Source organism: Apteryx mantelli, chromosome 8 (genome assembly GCF_036417845.1).
Source record: "Apteryx mantelli isolate bAptMan1 chromosome 8, bAptMan1.hap1, whole genome shotgun sequence".
Classification (NCBI taxonomy): domain Eukaryota; kingdom Metazoa; phylum Chordata; class Aves; order Apterygiformes; family Apterygidae; genus Apteryx; species Apteryx mantelli.
The window spans coordinates 22,549,288-22,564,433 of NC_089985.1; the positions used below are offsets into that span (position 1 = coordinate 22,549,288).

At 41.0% G+C, this 15,146-nt stretch overlaps 1 protein-coding gene across 1 annotated transcript; it reads right to left on the bottom strand.

The window, feature by feature from the left end:
* Positions 1 to 6,672: 6,672 nt before the first annotated feature.
* Positions 6,673 to 14,513, bottom strand: RWDD3 (RWD domain containing 3). Its single transcript, XM_067300883.1, has 4 exons — positions 13,986 to 14,513; positions 8,032 to 8,516; positions 7,194 to 7,309; positions 6,673 to 7,095 (listed from the first exon to the last, which is right to left on the bottom strand). Exons 1-4 carry the CDS (start codon positions 14,068 to 14,070, stop codon positions 6,981 to 6,983), a joined length of 801 nt encoding a protein of 266 aa, XP_067156984.1. The 5' UTR covers positions 14,071 to 14,513; the 3' UTR covers positions 6,673 to 6,980.
* Between the last annotated feature and the right edge of the window lie 633 nt (positions 14,514 to 15,146).

The window sequence follows — 15,146 nt, forward strand, 5'->3', positions numbered from 1 at the left end:
ACGTCAGACTGATGCCTGTACTCTCAAGCTTTGCGTCTGCTTTTAGCTGTCCCCAAATCCCACATCCTAGGAGCTCTTTAGCAGGTAGATGTGACAGTGATCCTGTTTTAAAGCCGCAGAACAACAGTAGGAACCAAGCAAATGCAGCAATCCAGTAGCAGGCACCACTGAGCAGGCACCCATCCCACTCTGCTGGGAGTCAACCTCAGCTTCTGTGCACCACTCAGGAGCTGCATGAAGTGCCAACTCTAGACCATTTGGGGGACATGTCTTTATATCCATTCTACTTTAAAATTGTCCTTCTCGCTATGATCAATTTTTTTCCACAACATCAATATTTAAATGAATACTTTCCCTTGAGGTTTTATCCCTTTGCTTTGTTTTATAAAGCCTTCTGCTTCTTCAAAACTAGCCTGAAGCAGTCAGACCCCCAGCACCTTCCAGCCCAGAAACTCTGAACATGTTCAGCCCAGCTGAATTTCTATTATTTGGCTCCTTGTCAATGTAAATGCAACCTTGAAGTCTTCCCTTACTATATGGATTATCTTAGAAACAAACATTTCTGGAAATCTTCTAGCCATTCCAGCAGAGTCTTTTCTTTCCCTCCCATGTTTGCTCTTACCAGATGTGCCTTGCCTAACTTAAAGGGTGGCTCTTAATCCCATACAAAATTTTTGACCCAGAATAGGTTTGTGGCAGTTAAATCATGTGATACCACTGGACCACCCTGTTATCATCCAAAGCTTTGTAATTGATCTGGAACTGCAATACATAAGCCTCCTAAGCCATTATGCAATATTTGAGAAAGGACAATCTAACATCTCCACTCCAGGCTTCTATAATAACAATGCAGATAAAGTGTCATAAAAATTAAAACTTACCTACATTCTCTGATTCCACACCCAGGTGGCCAATTTTTCCTGAAAGTGATTTGTCAGTCCCATTAGTCCTTCCAGATCTCCCATATTTTGCAGATAATCTGCTCCTGAAAGCTGCTGTTCACCTCTTCAATCCATCTTTCCAACCACCTGGAAGTGTGACAGCCTAGTTTCCCAGTCTTATAAGACTTTTTGAGGCTGTTGCCTCAACAAAGCCCTTATCATTCCTCAGTCATTTTAGGAAAACTTCTAAAAAATGCTTTAATTCCTTTGCATAGCCTACAGCTCTTGAGTTAGGTTTGTCATCTTTATAACTGTGAAAACTTCCATTATTTGTTCTCAGTTCTACGCGCTGTTTCCGCTAAAAAGAGAAGATGACAATGAAGCTACATATTTATTTCAGACATTTCTACTTGAAGCTTGGATACAGTAGCAATTTCTTTGCTCATATTCCCAAACCTCTTTCCAGACAGTAATCAATCCCAAAAAAACTTTTGGCTTCTCTGAGAGTCACACCACCAGTGCTTCTATTGCCGTCTGTTCCCTTCTAACACCTCCACTTCTACCAAATAAAAACCAGCATAGCTGGCATAGCTCTATCCATACAGCTCAGCTTCTGTTCAGCATCTCACATGGACAGTGTTCTCCAGAGTAGTTATTTTACTTAAAAAAAAAAAAAAAAGACTGCTTTTTATATTTTCTTGACTGAAAGGTACTACTCATACCGTCAACTGCCATACAAAAATATCCAGCTTCTGTATAATGCCATAGTTTAGTGATCAGAGACCAGTAAAATCATTTTGTGTTGTTTGGAGTTTTTTTTCCTACAAAGTGCATCCTAAGAAGGTTAAAGGTACATTGATTTTAGCACCTTCATCTTGAAATCAGGGCACTGAATCCCTGCAGCATTCTTTGTGACTAGTGTAAGTGTAAATCTTAGATTATTAGCGTCTGCAGCACTAACATGAAGGAGTACCATTAGATGGGATTAAAATTGGCTGGAACAGACTGCTCTCCTTTTGTAAAACTCAGATTAGGCAGCAGTCAATCATTCTTTGTTTTCTGATAGTAAAAACTAGTCCCTCAATTCTCAGGATCAGATTCAAGAAATTTCCAGGTAGAGGCTTCAGTGGAGCAGTTAGACATTGCCAGAAGTGGCCCCATTAAGGCCTCAGACAGCATCCCATCTCCAACCAGCAGTTATCAAGACCTACTATAACACAGCAAGTTAGCCTGTTAAATTCTGCTCAAGAAAATTGTGATCATTTGACTATTTTCCATATAAATCAGTTTTCATTTCTTTTCTCAGAAATGTAAAAGTTGAAGATAATAAGCACAAAGTACTGCCGTTGCTCTCATGCAGAGACCTTTTGTATCAAATTTCATCATAAAATGACATTTTGTGTTCAAGTTAAAAACCATGAATAATGGAAATTTATAATGGAAAATACTGATCAAATATTGACCACATTTCCATGATCAGCTATGTTCTAATGCAGAATACAAACTGATTACTTGCATTATATTGTTTAAGAAACAAAAAAAAAAAAAAAACAAGAGAAGTGTAATGGTTGATACTTTACTAGCATAAAATTAAAGCCCCCAAATGCATAATTGACTGAAAATATTAAGGGATTTCATTTTTAGAGTCCAAAGATTTCCTTAAATTACTATGCAAACCTGTCTTATATACAAATTTTTCTGTCACTCTGAAGAGTGCTCTTTGCTGCAGGTTAATACTGTGAGGTTAGAAAACACAAACTAATATTGATATAAAAGCCTACATATCAGGATAGCTCTGAACAATAACTGCAAAATGCTATTAGCATATTTACATTTCAAGTTCCATTTATGTCTATAATTAAGCATATAAACAATCATACTTCTCGCAGAAGATAACATAAAATTAACTATACATATAAAATACAAAACCAGAACAGAGTGTTGGCACTGTTACATGTGTTATACACAAAGAGAGGGGATAATAATGCTTAATAATACTATAAGATACATGAAAGCTGATTTCAACAATTGCACTATTTCATAATATATGCAATTTCATTTTCAAATTCTGCCAGAAATACAATGTGCAACACTTTATCATCTTATTTCAGATTAACTATAACATGATTGTTTGTCTTTTCACAGATAAGCTGATCAAGAGACACCAAGTTTTAAATCATCCTTATATCTTTTTATTAAACTATTTTTAAAAGAAACAATGGAAATAAAACATTTTTCCACTATTAAGTTTCTTTATTTGGTGCACTTTACAGCACTTTGTGTATAATTTATTTTAATCTTCGTGTTTCTTATGGTCATTCACACAGAAATAAGAGACAAATACTATTACATAAAAATGAGATAAAACTATAAAAACAAAAAAATTGGCCTTATCCACAAAATGAAAAAGCTACTTTACATTTATTTGTTTAAAGAGATCATTCCAAAGATTTTCATCTAGGAGTTCTGTGTTTCATCTTCCCTGTAACAGCATATAACAAACGAGGGGGGGAACGATTACAATGTTAATGAGACTCAATAACTAAAAAAAGCTGATGAATTCTCAATACTGATGATGTCCCCTATTAAAAGTGTTTCCCTCATCTGGAACTCCGCATTTCTTACTTCCACTGAAGTCATGCTAGTCTCCTGAATGGTAGGCTACTTTCCAGTATGTGCTGGATATAAAGGTTTCTTTTCAATTTACGATAATAAAAAACCTTAAATATAAATAGTACATATGACTGCTATAAATAGAGCCTTGAAAGATTAATAGTCGATCCTGCTGGTGAGAAGAAGAGAGTTTTATTCTGGCTCTTCCATCTACATAGGAACAGATGATTTTATCTACAGACCTTGGTCACAAGGGGGAAATGGCTGTCAGTAAGGATTTTTAAAACACTGCAAAGAATTGAGTTCTTGTAGAACTGGATAGTTTAATCTGTAAGCAGTCTAATGCCTTCCTTGTTTTCACAGAAATCACAAGTCTGCCACAGTAGTAGCAGACACACGCAGCAAGACCTGATATGTTACACACAGTAGTAAAAATAATCTGGACCTCATGTTGCCTTTTTGGTTACTTCAAATCACGTTTGCTGCACAAAACATATGAGAGAAGTGCTCCTCAGATCTATCCAGCCTATCCTTTCTGTACCACAAAGAACGCAGACATACAGCTTCCTTGGAAACTCTTTGACTAGTCCTGTACAAGAAGCAGAAAAAGTGAACACGTGCCTTTCCCTGACAAACCTGCTTGAAACAGCCAGTGACACATTCCTAGACACTGGTGGATACCCACCCATGTAATTAAACTAAAGTTTAGCACGCCATTCTTTGGATCAGAGTAAATCTTTTCTGGATTAGAATGAATGCTTCGGATGTGACGTATTCTTACAAAAACAACTGTGCTAATAAGGCTGATGTTGGCTTTGGGTTTTTACTCCTATTTCAATTTCTTGTTTTCTTCTCAGTTAATAAGACAAGGCATCCAAAAACACCAATCAAAACTCAGTTTTGTCTTACAAAACTTGATTTTTCAAGTAGCCCGTCCTATTGCTACAGCTTTCATTTTAGCCTGACTTTCAAAAGAAACTATGGTTATGCTGCTGTGCTGTCCATATGGGGCATGCATGTATTTATACTACAACATTTTTTTTGTTAGAACTTTTGAATTCAATTCACTTCAACCAAAATGAGAGGTTAAAAAGTTTCAAAGAAACCAAGTTACTACAACTTTGATAAAAACAGGTAGCAGACAGAGGAGAAAAATCCTATTGATACTTTAATGAGTTATGCAGAGCAAGCATAATTTATATCAGACACTGGAGAATCCAGTGGAATAGCACTGTCATGAATGTCTCTGCTACAAGAAAGGCTTCATGTGCACTTAGACACAAGCAAAACACCCGGAAATGAGGCTTTATTAAACGTGCTGTTCAAAGAACTATTTACAATACAATATCCACAACAAAGCTAGTTTCTCATTTGTTAAACTATTTTCTTTTTGTGGACTCTGTTTTTCCTTGCATGTGAAATGTCTGATAGCTATATACACTGTACTTGCTTTTTAGACACTGATATGTGCACTCTAACTATTCTCAGGAGTTTGGGCTTCATTTCCCTGCATTTTATTCTTCTGTGTCTGTTTCCCTTCCTTTGGAGGGAAATATATGCACCATAGTCTGTGCTTCTATGACTTTTTTGCCCCAGGGGCTCACAGGCTTGCCCATCTCTTTTTACAATACATGCAAACAAACCATCAGTTAATAGACAGCTGCAACATCTTTCCAAAAGAACAACCTTTAAGAATATTGTTTACTTGTCTGAAAACAAGATATACTCCTACCCTTCAAACTAACTGACTGATTGATGGGTCGGCAAAAGCATTTGCTTTGACAGAATCAGGCTGACATCAGTTTTCATGTTATTCTTTGCTGTCTGAACAGTTATCAGGCTGATCAGATTTGTAATTCTCTTAAAGCACACCAAGCCAAGCACAAAAACTGTAATCCCTTCCTACATTGGACTTGTTGCTTTGTCCAATTCAAGTTAGTGAGTAACAAATTCAACAGTGATAGAAATCCATTGCATAAATTGCTTTTTGTGGCTCCTGAAATACAGAAATCATCAAGCTTCTTAGAACAACTCCATTTGGCAAGAGAATAAACACAGATTAGAAGAGAACTGTAACTTACCCATGTGCCATTTGTTCTTTAGCTTCTGTTTTTGTTTTTTTTTCCTCCCAAATCGGCTACTACAGAATGCTAGCTCTTATCAAACAGTTAATCAAGAAGGCATCTGATAATAATACTCAAGAAAATACATGATTTTATATCTGAGTGCAACTTGCAGTCACTGACCCTATGAATGGCTTCTCTTAAACAGCTAATTATACTATTTTTTATCAGTGAGAAAGAGTTGGAGAGTCTACACCTGATCTTGCAAGAAAGACAGCCACAACTGTATGGTTCAATTATTTTTGCAGTCACATGCAATTTGAGATCACATATTAGGTACACTATTCAATTCCCAAAATCAACAGAAAGAATTCTCAAATGATTTATATGCAAGTCGGATAAGGCCCCAGCTATACGTTAATGGCTCAGATTTTGATGCAAGTTGTGCCAGAAGTACCTTATTATTCTCCTTCCAGAAGAGTGAGGGATTTCAAACTATAGATTTGGCTGAGGACAAAAAAATCCATCCGGCAAAACCTTACAACATATAGACTTGCAGAAAGATACTGATTACTTTTCTTTACACCACATATGCATAAGCCTTTTACTGTTTTCGATACTTGCCAGACCTTGCTGGTATACAGAGAGAGCCTCTGAATCATTTCAGGACCTTAGACTCCACCAACACGCAATTTGTCAACATAGATCTTTTAACTGAGAATAACTGAATATTTGGCTTTACCTCAGCTGTTATACAACTTTTGAATTAATTTAAATTCTCTACTTGGGTGTTTTTATACCTTTTGGGGTGAAAACTGTAATATTCAAATAGACACTCAAAATTTTTTTCAGGTTCCAAGTGACACAAACTTTCTCTTTAAATCAACATTCAAGTATTTACAGAGTCAAATAAATGGAGAAGGAAAAGTTTGCAGATGAACACTTATAGGATATAAACCATATGCTGTCCTCACATATTCAAATTTGTGTTCGCTATGCTTTTTACAGAAATACACTTACGTAAGTTTTGAAAACAAAATTAATCATGCTTTCTAGCAGGCCACTGAAAAACCACTATCATGAGAGAGAGTCAAAAACAAAACAATGAAAACAGGTATTGGAAAAGAAAGTTTAATTAGAAGACTATTCTTTTAAACCCCCCCCCAAGTCTTTCATGTTTGGTGTGCAAATATCACAATTAACTCCACATTCCTTGGAAATAGTTATCAATATATAAAGTCAAAACATCATCAATTCTTAATGCATGAATTGCCTTTTGTTGCTTGCAGGAGGATGGCTACTTCTGACGGGTTTTTTTGCAGAAAAGCTTTGGAGTCGTTTGCCAAATTAGTCTTTTTATCTTCCATCAGCATCCACAGTCAACTGCTGCTTTGGTCAAAAAGTCCAGTATTTTATTTTGATTTTATTTTAAGAGAGGAGGTACAAACTCAGAGAAAAGAGTTGTAAGGCCTGCAGCTTCAAATTCCTTTTGTAGCTCATCCAGAGTTGAATAGTCTTTGACTTCAAACGTCTGAAACCTACAGTGTACAAGGAAAACTCATGAATATGCCTAGATTTGTCAGAATGTAATTATCGATTCAGTTGCTTTTCTATCCACAACAGTACTAAATTATACCTTGTATGCTGTGACTGTACTTTTGTTTCACACAGTACACTAATCATTTTCTCTTTGCATTTCCTTCCGCTTGAGTCCACGTCTACCTTAGAAGTTTTCTGAAGAATCAAGTACTCCTAAGCATGAAAAAGAACAAAATATTAAATTTCACCTAGTATCTCTGAAGTTTAGTAAAATGCAAAGATTTATGCTAAATGAAAAGATCTATTTCAGAACCTAGTAATCAAACTTTGAAAGTGCCCATCCCAAATACTGCATGCCTGCTTCTATTCACTAGCTTTAAGTTACACAGATTCTTAAGCGATCTAGAGAACTTGAGTTGAAAAGCCAAATCATTCTCCTCTGATACCACCTCAAAGGCCTGCCTAATTCAGTGGGAGTTCATAAGTACAGAAAAGAAGTTCAAACCCCAGGTGTGTGGTATGAACACCACGTGCTCCAATTAGCAAGAAAGGAAACAGTTAGAAATGAGCTAGAAACATGTCTGTTACCAATTTCTTTTCACAAATTTTCTATTTTATGGGTATGTTCTGGATATTTTGGGAATACAAGAGATGGAATCTAAGCATATTAGAGTCAGAAAACATGGGGAACACAGGGGGATGATCACAGTGGAAGGCAAAGCAACACAGGAGACAGGTCCATAGGCTTCACTTGTTTTCCCATAGAATAACTTCTTTTTCTTAAATATAGAATAAAGTCATTGGGCCTTCCTACTCTCCTAATGATCAATCTGCTTCCAAAATTGTTAATGTTAGAAAAACACACACAAAATATTCAGACACATAGGTTTCAGTGGTAAATCGATAGAACTAGTCAACATTCATTGTTCCTGCACCTTAATGTTGCTCCTGTCACCCTGAAGAAGAATCAATATTATCTTGCCCATGAACATCAGTCTTCCAGTCAGCCTTAGATCTGAAGCCCATTTTTCCACAGTTTTGACGTATTTTGCCTTTGCTCTCATGTGATCTAAATGCAAAAAGAGCATCCAGATACCATCCTCTGTACTTGCTCCTCTTGACAAAGTATTTTTTTCACTGTAAACTGCTGCTGATTGCCTAATGATATATTTAAGATGCTGCTGTATCCAAAGAACCAGCTCGTGTACCATGGGTTCAGAAAGATGTTTCTTTGCTTGCTCAAGTAATTTATCTTTCACATCCATACACTGGGCCCTTGTAAGCTGGTCTGAGCTAACAGAAATATCTGGCAGAATTGATGGATAATTGACTGGTAAGTGAAATAACAGCTTTAAAAGTACATCTGTATCCAGCAGTTCTTTCACGCTGACTTGAATTCTAAACGTAATTCCATGCGTCTCTGGAAAGTATTAAAAAATAAACATTAACAGTTTGCTTGAAGTTGAAATACATACACATTAGTAAGTTATGTTATTTTCTTTAACATTTCAACTCAAATGACTGTCATTCTAAACCTTTTTTTTTTCCTGCAACCAGTAGCTCAAGCTATACTTGCAGGGAATCCGGAAATGAAACACTTCCATACCATACTAGAAGGAAAGTTATTAGCACATTCTAAAAAGCATTCACACCTTTTGGCTCTTTTAAAGCCTAGACAAGTCAGTAATAAAGGATTCTCTCTCTTGGAAACACACAAATCAGCTTCTACAGCTGAGTAGCAGCAGCAAGGACAACTGAAAACAGAGACTCTTCTAGAAGCACTCAGGACTGGCCTAACTTTCCTCCAAGAAAAACTGTGAGAGTTTTACTATCAATACCAGTGCAAGACAAATAAACTTGCACTGAAAATTTTAGAAGACAAGCATTCAAAGACAGCTCTACACTGAAAAGTGACTTGGAAAGAAAAAAGTGAAATTCTTTGTCCTCTATAACTTCCAGAGAAACTGTGTTTATTTTTTCTGTGTTTACAACAGTTGGATTGAGATAACTGAGTCATCTCTGTTGTCCCTAAATACACATATGTTTTTGATCTATTTCAGAATAGAATTATTTTCAGCGTGAATAGGGTACATTACAATGTAGTATGAAGGCCAAAAGACCCCATCCTTCTGATAAATTGCATAATCAAAGACATTTAATATGAAAGTTATGTACAGTAATTCCTGCAATAAAACTCTTCTTAGACTAAAATATGTTTCACAGAAAAACAATACAGAACTTCATAAAGTGAAGAGAGGGGACAAAGACCTAACCTACTTTTGCTCCTCTGCAATAAAAAAAGAGGATATCAGATAAAAGGTGATCTTCTTCAGATCTTCTCTGCTTCACCCCTTTGATGCATTCCAAATACTTCACCCCATTTCTTTAAAAAATTGCTAAAATGTCAGGTTGATTCATTCTACGAGGGCAGGAGAAGCCAGTTTTGAAAGACAGATTAGAGCAGAGCTGTGTTTCAGAGGAGTTCTTTTGAAGTGACTTGCCTTCTTGTCCCCTTATCTTACTTTCCTTTACATGACAGTCAGTCGAATTATGTCTGATTAGTATTGCTGACACTGCTAACCAGCCTCGGTGCTCTCTATGATATCATATTTGAACCTTATTAAATAAGTGAAAGAATCTAAAAGTGACTTGGACAGACAGAAGTACTTTAGAGAGCTTAGCCAGGGGGTTGTGTACAAATTTCCTTCCTGGTTCATGTGAAAAATTCTCTAGGTCAGAGCAGTGACAAAATAAAATAAGCAAACCCTCCAAACCCAATAATCAAAGTCTAGTATTATAATACAGAGGTCTCCAAACAATTACAAACCATCCCTGTCCTGAACAGAGTCAAATCCGGCACTGAAAGCAGAAGGTGCAAGTCCAGTGAATTAAAGGGAATTACACCCATTCACATCCAGAACTAGCAGCAGGACGTTAAAGAAATATCTACAAGCACTAAGCATCAAAGCCTCGTTCACTATTAACAGGCATTGTCTCCAATCTTGCAAGACGGCTAAAGATGTCAGACTTCTTGTAAAGCAAGTTAATTCCTAAGAAACACACCAGCCTGGGGAGAGATTCAAGTCTGCAGAGTGCCCATCTGGCAGCGTGCAGCACCCACAGCCCCTCGCTCATGGGCGGTAGCTATGCAGGTGGACCTCAAGGTCCAAGGTGGACCTCCTGCCTCCGTCTTCTGCTGAAGCTGCCCTGGCAAACATTCATCGCTAGGCCCCAGCAACGACAGCTCCTCTGCCACTGCACTCGGCTCGGCACACATGAACATACCTACAGGAAGAAAAGCCTGCCCTGCACCTCGTGGGACCCCAGACCCTCGGGGGCTGCTCCAGAGGGTCTCTGCGCACACCTGGGCATGGCACTGCGCACAGCCAGCACCTACCTGCACCCGCACCTCCTGCCAGCTGCCTCTCAGCAGCGCAGCCCTGCCAGCTGCGCGGCCGGCTCCAAGCAAGCTGCATTTGGCTGCACGGTATTAGCATTATTATATTCCTGCTCATGAACCACTTTATTTTAAACTATGTTGCCAATAAATTTTTGAAATGCACAGTCTGTAACTGAGTTGAAGAATAATACTCTATTGCCAGCTTAATTACAGTGACAGAAAACCATGTCACCTTTCTGATAATTCTACCAGGAATTTTTCACTAACTTGTCATAACAGATCTCAGCAACTCAGAAGTAAGCGACAGATAAACCGACAGGCCAACCTTGCCCCTTTGGCAAGAAGCTCCCGCTGCAGTGATCATACTCTTAAGCCTGCAAAAATCTTGCACCTTTCCCTGCGACAATGAACTAATCCGAAAGAAGCAGCGCAGTCTCACGTCCCAAGGTGTATCACCCTCAGCCATCATAAAAAGACCAGCCACACTCATTTACATCTGCTTCAGACTTGCTTTTTAAACGGAGAATTGGTTCAAAATGTTTGTGGGGCTACAGTATCTAAAGTTTATTTCAACATCACAACATTCATTTTCTACACCAACACTGTAGACTGCTGGCAGAACAAGGAGCAAATGATCACTGTCCTTTGTAACTAAAGAAAATATTTCCTTTGTTTGCACACATTACAGGGTTTGAGTTGACTTCACAGCAAAATGGTGATTATTTCTGATAAGAGTGGGATATTACCATTCTGTTGGCATTTAATGTGCTAATAAGACTAAACCCAATACATGGTAACTCATTTTCCCCCATAGCTGCATGCTTATCAGTATATTTAGCTCTAGCATACTTCAGATTTTTTTCTTATGTTCCATGTCAACCAGACAGATATCCCCCTCCTCTCCTGCCCAAAGGCGTTTTATGCAACACATGCAGTCTATTTTTAAATTCAGAAAATGGCACCTACTGAAGTACAAGCTTTGAATATATAAATATATTTTTATTGCAAGCTTGGTGAGCAAATCAGAAGAGAACAGATTAACAAGTAAATTATGGATTTCTATCTGTAATGCTAATCTTTCTAAATAGACATGTAAGGTAAGAAAGATATGCTGTAATTAGTTTATTTAAATTCATTAATACATTGTTTTTGATAAAAACATATTTTGCAGTCTGAATACGTCATTATTAGATACTGGAAAGCTGAAGTTTTTAGCATACCAAGAGATCCGCAAAAGAATTTTCTTACATTTCCCAAAACCATAAATCCCCAAAGGCCTCCTTTTTTATCCTGTGGATCTACATGCAAATTACTCTAAATTTATCAGAGACAACATAATAGTCTTACTGGAAGTTATATCTCTGCATTGTTTATCAATGACAAGTTATACAGTTTATAGAGATAAAATAAACATAAACTAATGAATACAGCAAAATAACTTCATACAAACTTAAGGATTTTGTTCCTCCAACCTAAAAGAAATCCCCCACAAAGCCAGAGAACTAATAATAATCTTTATTGTGAATAATCTTTTAATTTCCAGCAGAAAATGATGGAAATCAACCAGAGATGCTAGATCCTAACATACTATGAAAACAGCTTTGTTAAAGGCCCTGCAAGATCATGTCACATCAATATAAATAAAATAGCCTGCTCCTGGTTTGCACTCATTGTACTTCACTTTATGTTCCAGGAAGGATTCTAAGCCTTTTACATCCTGGTTACTTATAAACACAAAATAATTCTTCTGTATATGAAGTATGGAGAAGTATGCACATATATTTCTCAAACAGATTTGGAGAAACAGACATGCATATGCAATGTTCAGATACGTTCACATTTTTTTAAATAAACATCTGCTAAGCCTGGATACTGTATTTTTTAAACTATGCATGAACTAACATTTCTGAACTTCTTGACTTTCAAGAAAACAGAACTCATTTGAAACATTTCATCAATCCTGTTTTTAAAATACTCTTTAAATACCAATCCAAAATATAAAATAGCAAAATTGCCTGCCTATTCTAGAGCAAGAGGTGTGTCAAGCTGAATTAGACACAAAACAATTCTGTTTTCAGATTACCCTGGTTAATTGTGCTCCATGCAGACACTAATGGCTTCATCCATCTGAGACTGTCTACACATAAAGTTCTCTTTTCAAATAACCACCTGCTGTTCTGTGTGAATCTACTTCAACATCTGTTTTTGAATAAAAGTTTGGGTTTTATTCAATGACTTTCTTAGTAACCTAAGTTAGTTAAAATGAACCACTTAAGAGCATCCATATGTAATTTCATACCAAAAGAGCAAAAGCTGTTTTCAGTCCCAGTTCCTTCAGGCAGAGCACGTATGCAGACAAATTGTAAAGGCAAGCCGCTGCACCCCTGTTTAACAGCGGTCTCCAGTAATCCCTACTGCAGCCAGCTCCGCAGGAGGCTGCTTCCCAGCCCCAGCTCTCCTGGGGAACCGGCAGACGTTGCCACAGCTCCCAGCACGGGGGGCCACTAACAGACACCGAGTCTCTGACACAGGTACAGCAGAGGTATCACGTCTGCCAAGATCTGAGCAAAGTGTACTTATGCCCTGGATCTGGATGGACATACTCCACTTGCATGTCCTACCTGATAGGGTCTTCTTTAACCCTGCAGGGGTAACTGCAGAGGCACACAGGATCTGCCAAGACGCGGTCCCTCCTGCTGAGTACCTTCACAGTGACAGAACTGATGTCTCAAAATTATGTTCACAGCGGCCACCATGGCTGGTGTGGAAAACATGGAGGAAACGTACCTACAGTTACTGTATTTTTAGCCTCCAGCTTGCAGGAGCTGATGGGCCTGAGCACCACAAATCTTCTCACCTTCCGAGCTACAGCACACACACAAGATTAGCCTCCACAGCTCCGCAAAACCTACAGCCGCACACGTACTACTGAAGACGGAAAACATATGGTGCATCATACGGCCCAGATTATCACCTTGCCCCAAGAAAAAGACAGAGATGACCCAAAGCTTGTTACACACTGCAGCAGCTGCGCCCCTATTAAATTTTACGAGATTTTGGTCTTGTTACAGGTGGGAAATACAACCGCTTATTTGCTTAAACACTTCTAGCAGTGACTGGCAAATTCTCACTGCCGTGCTCCGCCAAGGCGCTGCGTGGCGGAGTGACAGAGCCGCCGGGCCCAGCCCTGTGCGAGAGCCGGCGCAGAGACGCGCGGCACCGCAGCGCCCCGCCACCGGGGCCGCGGGCGAGCCGGGCCGCGGCTCCCGCAGGGCAGCCGCTCGCAAAGGCGGACGAAATTCGCGCCGCGCCAGAGAGCCCGGCCCGGCAGCCGCCGGCGGGAGCGCGGCAGGCGCAGGGGGCGGCCGAGAGCGCCGCGCCGCGAGGGGGCGGGCGGCCCCGAAATGGCCGCCGGGCGGCCCCGGCGCCCTCGCAGCGAGGAGCCGCGGCCCCCGCGCAGGGCAGCCGGCGCGGCGCGGCCGCCTTCACCTGACACCGCCAGCACCTCGCACTCGTCCGGCTCGCAGTAGATCGCGGCGAGAGCCGAGAGCTCTTCCCGCGCCAGTGCCGACATGGCCGCGCCTCCCGCCGCGGGGGCGCCACAGGGGTTGCGGCTGAGGCTGCCGCAGGCGCGCCGCGGCCCTTCGCTCGCTTCGCCTCGCCTCGCCCCCGGCCGCAGCGCCGCGGGGAGCCCGGCCCGGTGCCGCCGGCGGTGGGGTGGCCGGGGTATTACCCGCCGGCGGGGGGCGATGGTAACGCCGAGATGGTGGCGGGAGCAGCGCGCCCTCCGCGCCTCTCGGCCGCAGACAAAATGGCGCCCCCAAGGCGGGTGGCCCCGCAAGCGCGCAGGGCCGCGCCAGGCCGGCGGCTCCGCTCCCTCAGGCCGGTGCGGGGCGCCGGGGCCCGGCAGGGACGAGCCGAGCGCGGCGCTTTTCCGTGCATCCCGCGTAGGGCGGTGCTGCGCGGGTGCGGAGCCGAGCGGCAGCCGCGTCGGCAGGCAGCGGGGCGGCGCGGCGCGGGGAGCTGCCTCCGCGCGGCCGGGCGCAACCCGCGGCGCGGCTGCGGGCACGGGCACAGGCACAGGCATCCCCGGCCCCCTGCCGTCGCGGCCGGGCGCCTCTGCCCGGCTCTTGGAAAAACGGCACTGTGCCTGCGTTTAGAAACTGCGCGGCGGTTTCCAACCCACAGGGAGTGTTTTAAATAGAATTATACCTCATAAAAACACAGCATTTACGGTAGAGCTGTTGACAGATCTTTTACTGGCTTTCTTAAATGCTTTTCTAACGGTAACCCATATGAGGAGTGGTTGTCCGTCCTTCCTGCTGAACCACGTAGAGGAGTAGAGACTTGCTCTTCATAGTCGTGTTTATTTGTTTTACATACAGCATTTAATCATGAGGGTACCCGAAACATCCACAGTATCACAGCTACACTTAACAAAGCAAAGTGTATATATTTATAGGAGGGTGTGTGCATACGTATACGCAAACTCATAGTGCAAGTCCGTGCGAGGAGCGCCCAGCCTGAGCAAGGGTGCTGCACGGCACCGTGGGCGCGCAGTCGGGCCAGCGCTGGAAGCTTCCGCGCAGCGTGGATTCCTGCTTCTTGCAGTCAGCTCTTGTGGCTTCGCTCGAGGATAATCCCTTTAAT

Coding starts and splice junctions, on each gene's coding strand:
- RWDD3 (XM_067300883.1), bottom strand. CDS start 14,070: ATGTCGGCACTGGCGCGGGAAGAGCTCTCGGCTCTCGCCGCGATCTAC. Junction 8,517..13,985: donor CGAGGTGCTGGCGGTGTCAG/GTGAAGGCGGCC, acceptor AATACTTTCCAG/AGACGCATGGAATTACGTTT. Junction 7,310..8,031: donor GTGACAGGAGCAACATTAAG/GTGCAGGAACAA, acceptor TTTCATGCTTAG/GAGTACTTGATTCTTCAGAA.